We start from the raw sequence: 14500 nt of genomic DNA on the forward strand, positions 1-14500 counted from the left end.
CAGTATTTTAATATAAGGACGTCCATAAATAATGCAGCCTTCACAATTATTATTGACCAAACACTGTCCTCTCCATTGGAAGTCTGTTGCTGCTTTTTATGAGACCATTTATGACAAAATATATCTGTAGCAAAGATTTGGGTTCGGATCATGATTTTGTCAGTTGTACTTTAATATTATGCAAAAAGTTCAGTCCATTCAGGCAGAAAAGCTTTCAGAAATGAATTCTGCTTGCCACGTCTCACATGAATGGAAGGAAATTACACATCAAGTACAGTCACACATAATGAAGTAGAAATGGTTGCACAAACGGAAGTAGAAAGTCGTTCAGGATTTGGCATAAAACGCTACAGTCTCATTTTGACTGGCACATTTTACTGGTTTTAATCTGGGCTATCTCAGCTTCCTCTGTATTCACATCCTTTGCACATAATCGATGCAAACACCTAGATTGAATTCTCTCCTGTAACTCACTGGAAATGTGGAATAGAAATCCTCACCTCATCAAAAGCACAAGAGGACAGAATTCTACTCCACATTTTTCTGCTGAGAACACTAGGAAAAAGCCACAAAAACAGAATGCAAGATTTTGGAAACATTAACATTTTTTATATACATACACACACACACACACACACACACACACACACACACATATATATATATATATATATATATATATATACACACTTACATTTTTTTATATATATTTATATATCTCCACACAGGTAAGCATGTATTTTATACACTCAATTCCCTCCCTTCCCTGTCTTGTATACATGTACCTAATACTTTAAAAATATGAGCTGCAATTTTTTTTAACAGGAGTGATCCTTCACTGGACTATCATACAGTTTTGGTTTACTGCAGCTTTTGTTACAGAGGAAAACTTGTATTCATTTCTTCTAGTCTTTGTTTCATAGAGGAGCAACCTTTAATCATTTCCATATGCCTTTTCTTTCTCCAAACAAGACTGAAATAAAGTTGAAATGCCCTCAGGTCCTAATGTCATAATAAAGTATGAAGGCTTTTGAAGGATAAAATCTGGATCTGCTTTGAAAAAATCTCTCTCTTGCTCATTGGTTTATTGGGCAGACTCAAATGAAACCAGAACTCACATAATTAAAAACTTTTATATGGGCAGTTTAGCTTACCACCTAGTATAGAGGAGTTGCACATAAAGTCATACCTCATAGCAGCTCCCAGGATACAGGTTGTGAAAAAGAAGTGAACCAGACACAGTGCAGGGTATGCAAAGAACATGAAAATAATTGAATTACAGCACAGCCCTGCTGTGTAATCTCCATGGAAAGACTGGAAAAATTTGAGATTGTGTGAAATAACATTCAATCACTTCTATGAAAAAATGAGGAAGCTGAGAAGTACCGGGCAAGTTAGGAGCTCCCTTCTGAAAGATGAGGCACTTTTCAAAGCTTTGGGGACTTTTATCAATGCACAGAGTCAAAGGAGCTGGGATGCTGCTGTCTATCTTTGGTGTGTTTCATGTGATGCTGCTTTTTCTTATCCAGCCATTTTTTATGATCCTCAGCCCACCCAATTGTTTAGCAATCCCCATCATTTGTGTGGCTGTCACAATGTTGAGCCTTCTTGGTTCAGAACACCAAACTAGCTTCCTTGAGGATGAAAAAGTGGGAGTAGAATGCACTGTAAGGTGCTGCTTAAACCAGATAAAAAAAGAAGCCTAAGGGAAAAGAAAAAAAAAGGAAAAAAAGCAAAAATCTGGGAAAGAGATAGACCCTACTAAGCCTAGAAAAAAGCCCAACCAACCAAAAAACTGCCTTGTTTTTCTAATTTGCCTCCTCCAGCTCCTGGAATGAAGTTGGTCTGGAGAAACAATTGCAAATATTACTGGCCCACAGTGTCAGGTTATTGGGTGCCAATTATACTGTGTTCATAGCCCACAAATAGCCTGTGAAAATGCAGTACTTCAGGCTGCCAGCAGTGAACAGAGGCCAAATTTCTCTCACTTGGATCATGAAATTGCGAGATCACAGACGATAAATGAAAAATAAAATGACACAGAGGTTAAAATTACATAGAATAAGATCTTTATCTGGTGTACACTCAGTTTAGGAACTCTGCATTTCTGAAATAAATTAAAACAGAGATAAGATCACAGCAATTTTGGATGACAGAGATAAACTGAAAGGATGTGTCAAAGTTTTGTGGAAAAAAATCACATTTCAACATCCTCTGTGCTTTATACAGAATGTTAACTAAATCAAAGTAATAGACCAAATGGTCTGTGATTTATTGGTTCCCAGGAACTAAACTGACCTTTCACTGGCTGGAGTAGGAATGCTGAGCTACATAGATCAGCATTTATGTGCAGTCTGAATTTGTGTGAATGCTGTATTATTTTACTTAATGTCTGTGGTCCAGAAGACAGAAAACTGGCTTGAGTGTATACCTTGACTCTGGAGGCAGATCCAGGAACCCGAAGAATTCCTTCAGTTTCCAAACCTGTTTCCTCAAGCTTGAGCAGCAGCTGAAAGAAGAGACAAAAAAATCCAGGAAAATACTCAGAAGTGCTGAAGAATACTCCTGACTTTCTTTTCAATCTAGGTATCCTTGAAACTAATCTGAAAAAGATACATTTCTATGGAATCAGCTAACGAAATCCAGCCAGCTCACGTAAATAAATTTGTCTCCACAGTCCTGATCCTGAAGTAAGGAGTATGCAGAGTACAGAAAACTGCTAATGCAATAAGCCCCTCTGCCCTTGACTTCAGAGTTGGCACTGCTATAGAACAATGAACACATAAATATATTAAAGAAACAGCAGATATGCTTAAACAATGGTGTTTTCAAGGGAAAAAAACCTCTGAGAAATGTTTAAGTGTGCCCCAAGGGGCACAATGGAAAGGTCTATAGATAACATAGGTTTTTTGGAACTGAGAACTCTGATTAGAAAATTATCCCAGGACATTTTTTTTTCAAATTTTTGTGAATAGCGGACTAAACTTTCCACTCCAATTGGTTATCAAAAAAAAAAAAAAAAGCTTTGATTTTATATAATTTTGATCATTGAGGGAAAAAAAAAATTGATTTCCCAGCATTTAATCATACAGCTCTGCATTTTCACCACCAGATCTGCTTCCTTCTAATTTCCAGTGTTATCTTGATAGGGCAGCAGCAGAGCTAATGGCAAAGTCATGTAAATGCTCAAGTCGTGTCAGACACTCCCCAACACTTCTTCTTTTGTCAGTATTTACAAGGAAATCTGTTGCCACTTTGAGTCTGTGTAAATCTGTGCAATTGCACAAGTACTTGTGTCTGTGTACCCGCCTCCAAAACCTCCACAGGGTATCCCCCTGTGGCCAAATGTCTCATTTAAATACCATTGTCCTGGCATACAAACCTCAATCAGAAGATATCACTTCCATTCTGCAAACAGCAGCCAAGTAATACCTATGGTTTGAATTAATGTGAAATTAAAACAACCGAGACAACTCTTCTCTGCCTCTTCTGCACACACATAATTTTGCTTGGCTCTCCGTTTTAATGAAAAAGGGAAACAGAAAGATATATTTTTTCCCGAAGTTTCCTGTGTGGTATCACATAATTACAAAAATCGAAAAGGGTACCCACCAGAGAGAAAAAGCCAAAAAAGAAGCAGATTTTGTCTCCCCGTCACAAAGTTTTCAAACCACAATATTCAGACAGTCTCTAGACACCTGCCAGTCTGAAACTTCTCTGATCTGATGACTCCTTTGAGTGTCAATGCAAACGGTGGAAAAGCAAATCCTAGAGACCAAGCAGGCCAAGTGATACTCACTTTTTGGAAGATAAGGGGCACTTTTATTCCAGGGACCTTCTTTTGGTCATTCTCCAGCAGTACCGTGAGAGGGACTCCAAAAAGACCATTCTCTTAAAAACAACAACAACCAAAGTGAGAACGAGGAGACACAGCCTCGAAAGCACCTTCTTTCAAAGCTGATGGCCATGGAGGTGGCTGCAGAGGGCATGCCACACACGGTACCTCGTCCCCGCACCCTCTCCACGCGGCTCCTCTTCAGCTCCACGCCCAGCGCGTCGTAGAAGGCGGTGAGCTCGATCAGGGAGAGGTAGCGGATCTTCTTCATGTCCTCGGGAGACAGGTCCCCAACCTCCGTCAGCCCAAAGCGGCTCTTCCGAACGATGAATTTCTACAGCAGAGAGGGGTCGCAGCTTTATTTGCACCAAAGTTACAGGAAGTGAACTTTTGTTTTAAAAAGAGATGCGCGGATGTGACCGGAGGTCATGTTCAGGGAGATGGATAACAATAAAGGGATGAGCTACAGCCCTGTAGATTGGCCTGGTGAGGTGACGTAGCTGGCATCAACCTGAACATAAACTGAGCTTCTTGCTCACCATGCACCCTTGCAGTTTGACTGGGAAGTGGTGCTGGAGAACCTCAGTGCCCGCACTTCAGCTTGGACAAAGGAGTTATGGGCTTCTTTAAAAGTTTTGCCCAGTTTCCACAGCATGTAGCATTTTGCTCTGCTCCTGCCTTCTCCAAAACATTTTTGAATGCTGTTGAAGTGGCTGACACAGTTAATCATGGATATGGTTCTGTATCAATTGTGTGTGTGTAATGAATCCATGCCTGCTTTGCTTAATGCTATTAACTTCTGAGGTCTTACAGGGGAGTTCAAACTAAAGACCCGAGGAAAAGCCCAGAAGCAAAACTGCTCTGTTCAGAAGCCAACCCTGTCAACTCAGGGGTATTTTTTAATTGCTCAAGAAAGCTTAGAAACAGGACTCCCAGCAGCTAACAAATAATTTATTCAAATAGACTTAAACTAAATGATACTGAGTAATTTGGGGGCATGTGAAGATGGCTACATGTTTTAGAAACTGCAGTGTCAGGGACCACAGCCAGGAATGTTGCGTCATAACAGATGCCTTTGTACAAATGTCAAAAAGAACAAACACCCATCAGTTTCTGAGATAATTGTTAGACATAATAACAAAGTCATAGTAAAAAAATATGGTAAAAAACATGCTTTTCAAAGACCTGTGGATCTTTGGTATTGTACTTTTTTTTAAATTTAAACCAGGCATTGTTAATAAGAGGCATAAATAAATAGTATTACAAAATCATCTCCTTCCTTTAGGGAACTGTGTGGAAACCCAGTCTCTAGCAATGTTTTGCTTTTGGAGATTTCAGCTCAGTCCTTCATTTTTTTACAAATTTGGACTCAAAAGGTTTAACCCATCTTTAAATTAAGCCACTCAAACTGATTAAGAAGAAGAGAAACAAAAAAGAAAAAACAAACCTTAAACCAAATCGAAACAGAAGCTGAACTTACACCAGATTTCAAAAGGAAGAGAGTATAAAGGACACCTAGATAATGTAGTTTAGGACTTCATAAACTACATTGCATATGGTCTTTCAATAGGGGTTAACAATAATTGGGTGAGAAAGAGTGTAGGGAATGGAATAACTTTTTTACTTGCTGCCTGGGGCATTTTTAGCCCAGAATATTCCCTCCTTAGAATGCAGTGATTCCACTGTTAGCCTTTTGCTGAGACTTAATGTAACAAAAGCTGCATGGGAGTTAGCCTTCTGAAGAAACATAAAACACTAAAGAATACCTACACATTTTGATTCCAGTGATGCAAAAAGTGCAAAAGCAGCCGAAATGCAATAAATCACCTTGAAAAACAGGAAAAAACACCCCAGACTGTATACATATATTTTGTGGGGCGAAAAAGAAAAAATTCTTAGCACTGCAAAACTGATTAAAAAGGCTAGTACAAAGATTTTCCACAGTGGCTATTTGACTCCTAGGGGTCACTATGATGTGATGCTGTGGTTTATACAAACTTCAGGGCTGGCTGTCTTTCTCTGTCTTGTGTCACAATTTTCCAGTGGTTTTTCTTACAGTGGTGTAAGAAAAAAATATGCAGGTTTGAAGGAGGCTGTGCTATCCCAAAATTAGATTACTAATGTTTTGGCTAAGGATCACGTCTGATATTTTGTGATGTTGTTTCTATGTGGAACTGTGCAGTGTACTCAGACTTGTAGTTCTGTGGTATCTTCAACAAAGTCACATGGACCATGGTCCCACATTGGAGAAATCACATGTACTTTGGGGAAATCTCAATGCTCCTGGGGATGTTGAGTTGATTCTTGTAGGAGTCAGGGAACTCCCTACTGAAGGGGAGATGCTATTTTATGATATATAATATCTGTGCAGCTCTGTACACACCATCAGTGAAGTTGGTTAGGTTGTCAGGCCCACCCTGGAGAAAGTGTGACATTGCACAGCCTCCAGTGTAGCTCCACTGTCCCACTGTCCTTCTGAGTGCAGGTGACTGGCTGCTCAGGGTAACAGAGTGAGAGGTGATTTTTCTGCTGAGGCCCATTATGGTCTGAGTCATCATGGGAAAAAACCAAACACCACGAGTGGCAGCAGATGAAGCAAGGGAAAGGCCAACACCAACAGCTATTATTGCTCACTTTATTCAGAAATGCTCTGCAATGACCTGGCATGTTTCTTGTGTGGCCTTCTGAGCTCTTAAAATTCTGTCCTGCACGCAGAGCAGCTCAACTCCAGAACAATACTGGCGTTTTCTAAGGCTTATCAATTATGAATCCACAGATCCATGATATTCAATATGGCATCTTCTCTTCCTTCTTTGTCATCAGTTTCCCTGCTCTGTCAACTGGGAATTGTCTGTGCTGTCGCAGAGAATAATTTGTGAGTGTGCATGTGTTGCAGTAAAGACCAAAATCATGATGAGTGTAGAGATGCCCTTAGTTGCCACAGGCCACCAAGTTATCCCCACAATAAAAACCCCAAAAACCTAAACAAGCAAAGACAGAAAAAAAAGCTCAGGAATTTGACACAAATTATGTCATCTACGTGGTATCTTATCATTCAACATAGAAGCTTACTTCTGCATCTCAGCTTCTTCCTTGATGGAATCTCAGATGGACAACTGGCTAATTCTCAGATAATTCAATGTCTGTGTGGATTGTAACAATTTCAAATTAGTTTGGGACCTCAGGACATCATAACACTCAGGACATTTTTCCAAATACTTTACAGCCACTTCATACATGTCAAAGGTGGTACTGGAAGCACTAAATTAATGCTCCAGTTTTCAGCGATGGAAGTTATGAGGGCAGATGTGAGTAGAAAATTGACTTCCATGACTTCATGACAAAATTCCAGATAATGACACAACTGCTCAGTACATGTCTGGTTGGATGATATGGCAAACTTTTCTTGAACAATTTGTGTAGAATCTCCTATAGTGTGATTTGCCCTCAATACTGACTGCAAACAGCCAGTATGCTGCAGGAACGAGGTCTGCTATCCTCCCTTCATCTGCAAGGCAATTTAAATCCACACGTTAACAAAGGCAGATAATCTGTGGAGGAAAAAAGTAGGAAAGCAGACAGGTAACAAAAATGATTGTTAGTTTTAATGCCAGTAAGCAGTTTTTATTTCTGTGCGAAAAAATTGTGGATGATGCAATATTTGTGAACTGAGTTACACATACTCATCTGGGTGCACATGTTCCTGATGGGTACGAGTAAAAACCTGGCTTGGATATCCATATTAACTTTGGGAATCAGCCACAGGCAATAGGCAGGCACACTGAGAAGCCTCTACAAAGCACACACTGCAAAGGCCAGACCATGTATCTCAACAGACTCCATGGTGCTGGGGATATTAAACAGGAAATTGCTGTGTTAAAGAAAACAATCAAGGAAATATATGGAGAAGAAACTTACTGGCAAAGCCGAGTCTTCCTTTTTGAACCTCTGGTTTTTTGGCCACTCTTGGGTTTTTGGAAGGACTGTAATGGATTCTGAGAAAGAGACATCATAGGAGAGCTCTTCTGTTATGGATGGGCTGCCTTTATCTGTTCCACAGTCTAGACAGCTCTTAGCTGAAAACAAGGGAAATTATATATGAATAATAAATTGCATTTAGTACAGAGACATTAAGATTTTGAACCAAGAAGGCAAAATTCTTGAGAAAGTAATAAAGGAAGTGCTTCAAAGAGGAATTTCAGTGCAAACCACAGCATGTTCCTGTTTTGTCTTGAGGAAATAACCCCTTAGAAATAAAATCCCTATTTTCGTTTTAGATTATTTAACTTGTTGCTTTCTGTGAGAAAGACAGTCAAGCTGCAACTTCCTGTTTATCAGGAATTACCAAGTTTTTTTACTCCATCCTTGTCTTCGCAGACCAGCAAACTGTGGTGGCACTTGTCAAATGAACAATTAAAAATAAAAGGTCTTGACAGAAAAATGCTGTTGACACAGTTTCTCAGGTTACTGATGACTTATACACAATCACAAGACATTGTGCATATATTTTATGAAGTCACATACACATATTTCTCATTGTTGATAGTTTAGGTGTACAGCACCATAACAGGACAAAACACACAATATTCCAGTTTGAAAAACACTATATCTACTGGCATTTATAGTAGATGTTGTGAAATAACTTAATGCTCTTCTCTAAAATTTAGTCACCTCCTTAAATTACTGGATGTCAGAGGAAAATTTTTGAAATCAGTACAATCAAGTCCAGAAAGATGCTATTGTCATGGAGGCCAAAGTGTGAAAACATAAATGAGCTACAGGGTTGCCAACTTTCTTGATGGATCTCTAGTATTTCAGGTAAATTTTTAGTTTTCCTGTAAGGTTCAGCTCCTAAATCCATTTGGGATGGAATCATAGATTTAATTGAAAGTGAAGTAAAATTTCAGCCCCCAGGACTACAGAGAAGAATTTACTAACATGGCACAAGTGTATTCAAAAGCCATGGCAATCAGAAAGTGAATTAAAAAAACATAACATATTAAAAAAACATATAAACTTGTGCATGCCCCATTGTTCTCTGAATCATTGCATTTACAGTTACAGGGACTTTTTTGCAACACCACATATTTTACAGGTCTGATATGAAAAAAATTGTGTGCTATTAAGTGGCTTCTGGTTTCTGAACTGTGGCTTTAGTTGTTGTCTAATGTCCAAGCCATTTAAGATGTTTTCCATCTCTCTTTCCACCCCTGGACACGGCACCACAGACTACTCATGGTACCTCTGAGCATTTGGTTCCTCATTTGTTTCAGTAAAACTGCTTGCAGAGCAGAAGTGTCAGCAGAGCAGTTTTTGCCACCAAGGAAAATGTCTGTGCCACTGTATCCAGAGGTAAACATCCAAGGGATTAGTTTAGAAATTTGGGTATTAATATCCATTTAGTTAAGCCCTGAGCAACGGTGATGAGAAGAGCATTCAGACTAAGAGATGGACATTCTTGGGGAAGGTTGCTGACAATTATTCAGACACTGAGTATAGGAGGGCTATTACTTTCATTAGCACTGCCAATCACTGTCAGGGCAAAGAATTTAAGGGATAACACCATTCATAGATCAGAATAACAGGGCAGAACTAGGAAAATTATAAATTTCTAATACTACAATTTCTGCAGTACTGGAGAAGAACTGTGGAGGAAATATACTGCTTTGATTTGCAACAAGAAAATACACTGATGACATATTTTGGACCAATTCTGCATGATATTGCTTACAGATTATTTTCACATTCCCAGCCTTGCAATGATCAGCATTTTTTGGATGCTGATGCCTCAAGGGCAGCAGTCTGTGTCTGTACAACAGTGATCTTTAATGGGAAACTTTGATTCCTGCATGACAATAAGCTGATGATTTTAAAGAAATCACTGCCCCAACGTGAGAGAGGGGACCAACCTCTGAACCAGAAAAGGGTCCTTCTGTCTGCCAAGTTACTAAGAGGAAGTGAACACTGGTTACATGTAGTCATACTCACAGCTAACTGATTTCCAAACTGGCTTCTGCCCAGGAAGCTGGATACCATTAGAAGATACTGGTGACACTGGAACTGCCTCAAATGTGGGCTGATAGGCAAGGAAAAATGATCAGACTGCAGTGAAGGCAAATGTCTACGGACAGAAACTGCTACAGTTCAAGCAAAGGTGCATCATTCTCAGCTTACACTCTCTTGACAAGATTAAACAATATGTTGTGATTCTTCAGAGTATATTTTTCAAAGCCAAGACTGAGAGTCAATCTTCCCCAGACTGCACAGATTTGGACCGTGTGGAGGTCAGTAATACCGAAGCTTGCTGTACCTAATGAGTCCTGTCCTATAAAATGACTGAAATTAGCTAAGTAAATTGCTCTACAGAATTAGGCTAACTGAAAGGTCCTCCTCAAATTGTAATTCATCCTGGCTTTAATAATTTTGGCCACAAATCTTTTTGAAGACTCTCTGGCACATGCTGAATACCCACTATTCCCAGGGACCTGTCAGAAATCAGTCAGTCTGCTACCTCTTGTGATTTGGGCACCAGAAAGCTATTAAAGGATGGATGTCCTCCCACAGGTTATACACTAATACCTTTATCAGTCAATTGCAACAAACAACTTGAGGGAACAAAGAAACATTTTCTATATTCAAATTCATTTCTTTCCACTCCAGAAACCATTCTGCACTGCTGAGAAGTGGCTTGGCAGCCCAGAGGGTGACTTTCAAGCAGTGTCACCTCTTCTTAGCAGTGGAGTTTTAGCCTTGTCCTCAGCAGTTTTGTGGCTCATAAAGACAAATCTGAGTGTTTGTGTTCCATGGGAAATAGCAGTTCAACTATTTGTTCTTGAGGAAAAACCAAAAACCAAAAACAAGGTCAGGAATTATAAAACTGCCCTGAAGGTTACTCATTGAAAGGAACTACAATGTTCCAAACCTGTCTAACATTTTTTCTGCTGTTTTCTGCATCCTTGTGGGAAGCCCTGAAGCACCCAGCCCTTCTCAAACCTGCTGTCTCACACACCCTGAGCCTGATGGAACAGACCCAGTTTTCCAGCTGAACCTGTAGCTATAGGCCCCCATGAGCCCTTAATACCAGCTCTTTTAATTGCTCTTTAAATTGCTAAGTCAGCTGTTTATCAACGAGTAGCAATGCCTCAGGGCAAAAATTCTGTTTTCTCCAGTTGTAGTCAATGTGTGGGAGAAGTGTTCAGGCTGTCAAAAAATGTCAGATATTTAAAAGACAGGCAGCTCTTCTAATTGGAAGCCTGAAATAACGTTTTAGTTGTTTTATCCAATCTTATCCTCTGAGCTATTTGGGCAACAAAGACAAATGTAACATGAATAAAATCTCTCCTGAGAAAGTCCATTCAATGGCTTGTGAACTTGATAGCAAACAGGATCTGAGTCACATGGGCTTCCTTTGCCAGAAGACTGTAAGGACCATAGACTTTTTAAAAAAGGGAGCTGGATACTTTTATGATAAAATCCCACAACATTTACACAAAAAGCTTCAGGACATAAAAAAGCCCTATAAATTTCTGGTGGGAGGGTAGAAGTAGAGAGGATTGCTAAACTTGTCTCAGCAATCAACTACAAAAGTAGTTATGCTTTTGCTTAAGATCCAGATGGAGAAATTAATGGTAAATGTTATCAACTGGCTCATCTATTTTCAGTTCTCAAAATGTCAGACCCTGTGAACAATATTCAGAATAGATTAACAGTCAGTCTAGTTTATTAAGAAAAACCCACTTCCAGCCTTGTTCCATGGGTGAAATGAGTGGTGAAGCACCTGCAGTATCCTGGAGCTGATAAGCAGGGCAGAGCTGGCAGACACAGATATGGAAGATGGAGTGGACTGCACACTCTGCCTGGCAACCAGCAGGGCTGGCAGCAGGCAGCCCAAGCCTGGGGAACTGAATAATGTGAACTGTGCACAATAACTGGGGTACCTGAAAATGTCCTATTCTCAGTCCCATTTCCCAGCCTCCACAGTCAGAATCTATAATGAACCAAATCTATGTCTCTTTTGTGAAAATGTCTTCCTTTTCCCCCCACCCTTACTTTCTTTTAATGTTAGGAAGACTGGGTTATAAAACCTTTTCAATGCGTGAATTTAAAGACTCAGATTATTTCTGTAGGGTAAAAGAAAATTAAAGAACTTTTGAAGACCTTTTCTCAATGATTGCGAACGACCAAGAGTCAAATTGTGTCCTTAAATAAACTAGGACAGCTTTATTCATTTGCCTGGGGCTTCAGCAAAGGTGAGGCTTCCCATATCCTGATTTCTGACTGAAAGTGATTCATTAGACACACTAAAAATGAGCCAACTGTTTACTGCTACAACATACACAGGAATTTCCAATGAGAAGATGAAATCAGAAGAGCAAGGAGAGGATGAAGATGAGGTAGATGGATGGGTCTTTAGTGGCTACACTCATTGTAGAGATGTAAAGCCAAATCATTGGAGCACCAAAGAGACCAAATTTTATTTTCAGCCCTGATGCTAAAGGAAATAAAGGCAAAGGAGGATACTCTTATAGCTCTGGCCAGGATACAATTTGCCCATGCTTTGAATATATTCATATTTCCAAGCACTACCATCACAAACACCTTTTCATGCAAATAGGGTTAGTAAGTGATTCTTCTTTAACTAGGACATGATTGCGTCATGCATTGCTGAAGCAAAATGCTTGTAGAAAATCTTCAGGAGTTTTAGTTAATTACAACGCACAGGGTTGGGTTGTTAATGAGCACAGTGCTTCATCTCCTCTCTCCAATGACAGAATGAATGCATGTGTGTCCCCCATTTGGATTCTGCTGTTGATTTTTCTAAACTCTGAGCACTAGCAGAGCCGATAGCGTCTGATGGAAGCAGCAGGGTACCAGCAGTAAGGAAAATCAGGTCACTGTGATTAATAAACCATCCAATTTAAAACTCAGTAGTGTGGCTGTCAGTCGAGTTTGCTGGCTGTGGACCTGTCTCAAGCAGAGCAAAATCACCTCAGCTGGGACAGGTTTCTCTACTTGCCCAGGTGTGGCTTTTGTAACCACAGGGGTAGCATTTTGTCCCTAGGGATCACAGCTCCTTTCCAGGACAGGCAACAGAAAAAAACAAAAAAAAATCCCCTAAAGCTACCAAAACAAGAAAAGGAATAGCTGCATTTCCTTTTATTTCAGTCCATTTTGTCTGTGATGGGGACACTCCTGCCATGAGGGCATGGACCTCAAGGCAGGATGGCTGGAAAAGCAACTTTTGTTCTGTGTTGACCCATGCAGAGCCTGGCCACTAGGCAGTAATAGCAAAACATCTGACTGGCAGGGTTTTATCAGAACAGAGAGGAAAAAACTAGGGCAAATCTATCTTTTTCTTCCCCCACTCCAGATGACAACTAATTTATGCCTCTTTAGTGGTCCCCTAAATCTCATCTCAGGTGACCCTAGTGAGCTAATCCCCTTTTCTCTCATCATTAGCCAAGGAAGAGAGTAATCCATCCTGTGACCCATCCCTCTGGGCTCTTGTGATTCTTAGGTTGTTGGGAAGAGGTGTAAATCCATTCTCCTAATGGGGAGGATTATAGAGTTAAGTGAAACAATTAGATCTGATTTGCTATTTGCAGCATGTTCTGTTTACTTCTGCCCTTCCCAACTAAAAGGCAGGATGGGAAAGCAAAACTGCATGTCATTTCAAGCAGTCTGCTCACCAACCTCTCTTCCCCAGGCTGTGCCGAAAAGATCTGCCCATCCCCATCTCCTGCCACTCTTTTCTTTTGGCCGGGTTGTTTTTAATGTGCTTCTCTTCCCCAAACTGATTAATCACAGAGATTCTCTGGCAGCTGTAGGGCCGTGCCTAAAGAGGCAGCAGAGCTCCAGGGACTGCTGATACCCCCTTAAAAAGACTACTTGGGACACCCTTAGGACAGGGACACAAGCCCTCCTGAAGTGTGTTTATCCCTGAAGGGCTGATAATTAGGGCAAAGTTTCTAAATCCCATAATAAGCAGCAGAGATCGGAGCACTGGTGAATTGGAAAATTAGAGAGTTGTGGCCTTGCAGGCTTTCAGAAGTGCAATGTTTCACAGGCTGTTGGAGGGAGGTGATGGTGTGCTCTGCAGTTGTGCTTGGGCATCTGGGTTTAACATCTAGGTCAGCACCTGCAGAACTGCATATTTTTGTGGGAAGAAGAATTAGAAGACTTAATTACTTACTTGATCTTATCTTTTAGACTTTCACAAGGCAGAACTAGTAAGCAAACAATTTTGGAGGAGGTAAAACACTTACTTGAAGGGCAATTGCTCTGAGCATTCAAATTCCTCTTGCAAGAGAGAAACTTTATCAAGTTAGAAGGGGAAAATAAGCAGGTCAAAAATAAATCAGTAATGTGCCCATCTGAGAGGAAGTGTACAATGCTTATTTGGCTGATTAAAATTTATTAGAAAACTCAAGCTTTTGTAAAAAAATTTAAACACCTTATGGTTTACAGATACTTAAATCAGAAGAAGTGAGCTAATCTAACTAGGAGTACCACCAGCTTTTTAACGTTCATGCAAACAGGCCTGATATCTCTCATGAAAGAAAGTCTGCCCACAGGAAACTACTGGATGCTCCTGGATGTATTTGTGGGATATGTGCAAGAGATTCAAAGGAATCCAGATACTGAATTTGAAAACAAAAAGTTTAA

The 14500-nt window shown here is 40.1% G+C and overlaps 1 protein-coding gene across 2 annotated transcripts in view; it reads right to left on the minus strand.

Moving 5' to 3' along the window:
- The window catches only part of ARHGAP28 (Rho GTPase activating protein 28), a 76633-nt gene that overhangs the window by 14935 nt on the left and 47198 nt on the right, over positions 1-14500 (minus strand). For both annotated transcript variants that reach the window (XM_059858438.1, XM_059858448.1), the window contains exons 4-8: positions 9824-9911; positions 7754-7911; positions 4004-4169; positions 3800-3891; positions 2432-2509 (exon numbers count right to left, since the gene is read on the minus strand). In XM_059858438.1, the coding sequence (XP_059714421.1) occupies positions 2432-2509; positions 3800-3891; positions 4004-4169; positions 7754-7911; positions 9824-9911 (582 nt within the window). The remainder of the gene's footprint in view (positions 1-2431; positions 2510-3799; positions 3892-4003; positions 4170-7753; positions 7912-9823; positions 9912-14500) is intronic.

The sequence above is a fragment of the Haemorhous mexicanus genome, chromosome 1 (genome assembly GCF_027477595.1).
Source record: "Haemorhous mexicanus isolate bHaeMex1 chromosome 1, bHaeMex1.pri, whole genome shotgun sequence".
NCBI lineage: Eukaryota > Metazoa > Chordata > Aves > Passeriformes > Fringillidae > Haemorhous > Haemorhous mexicanus.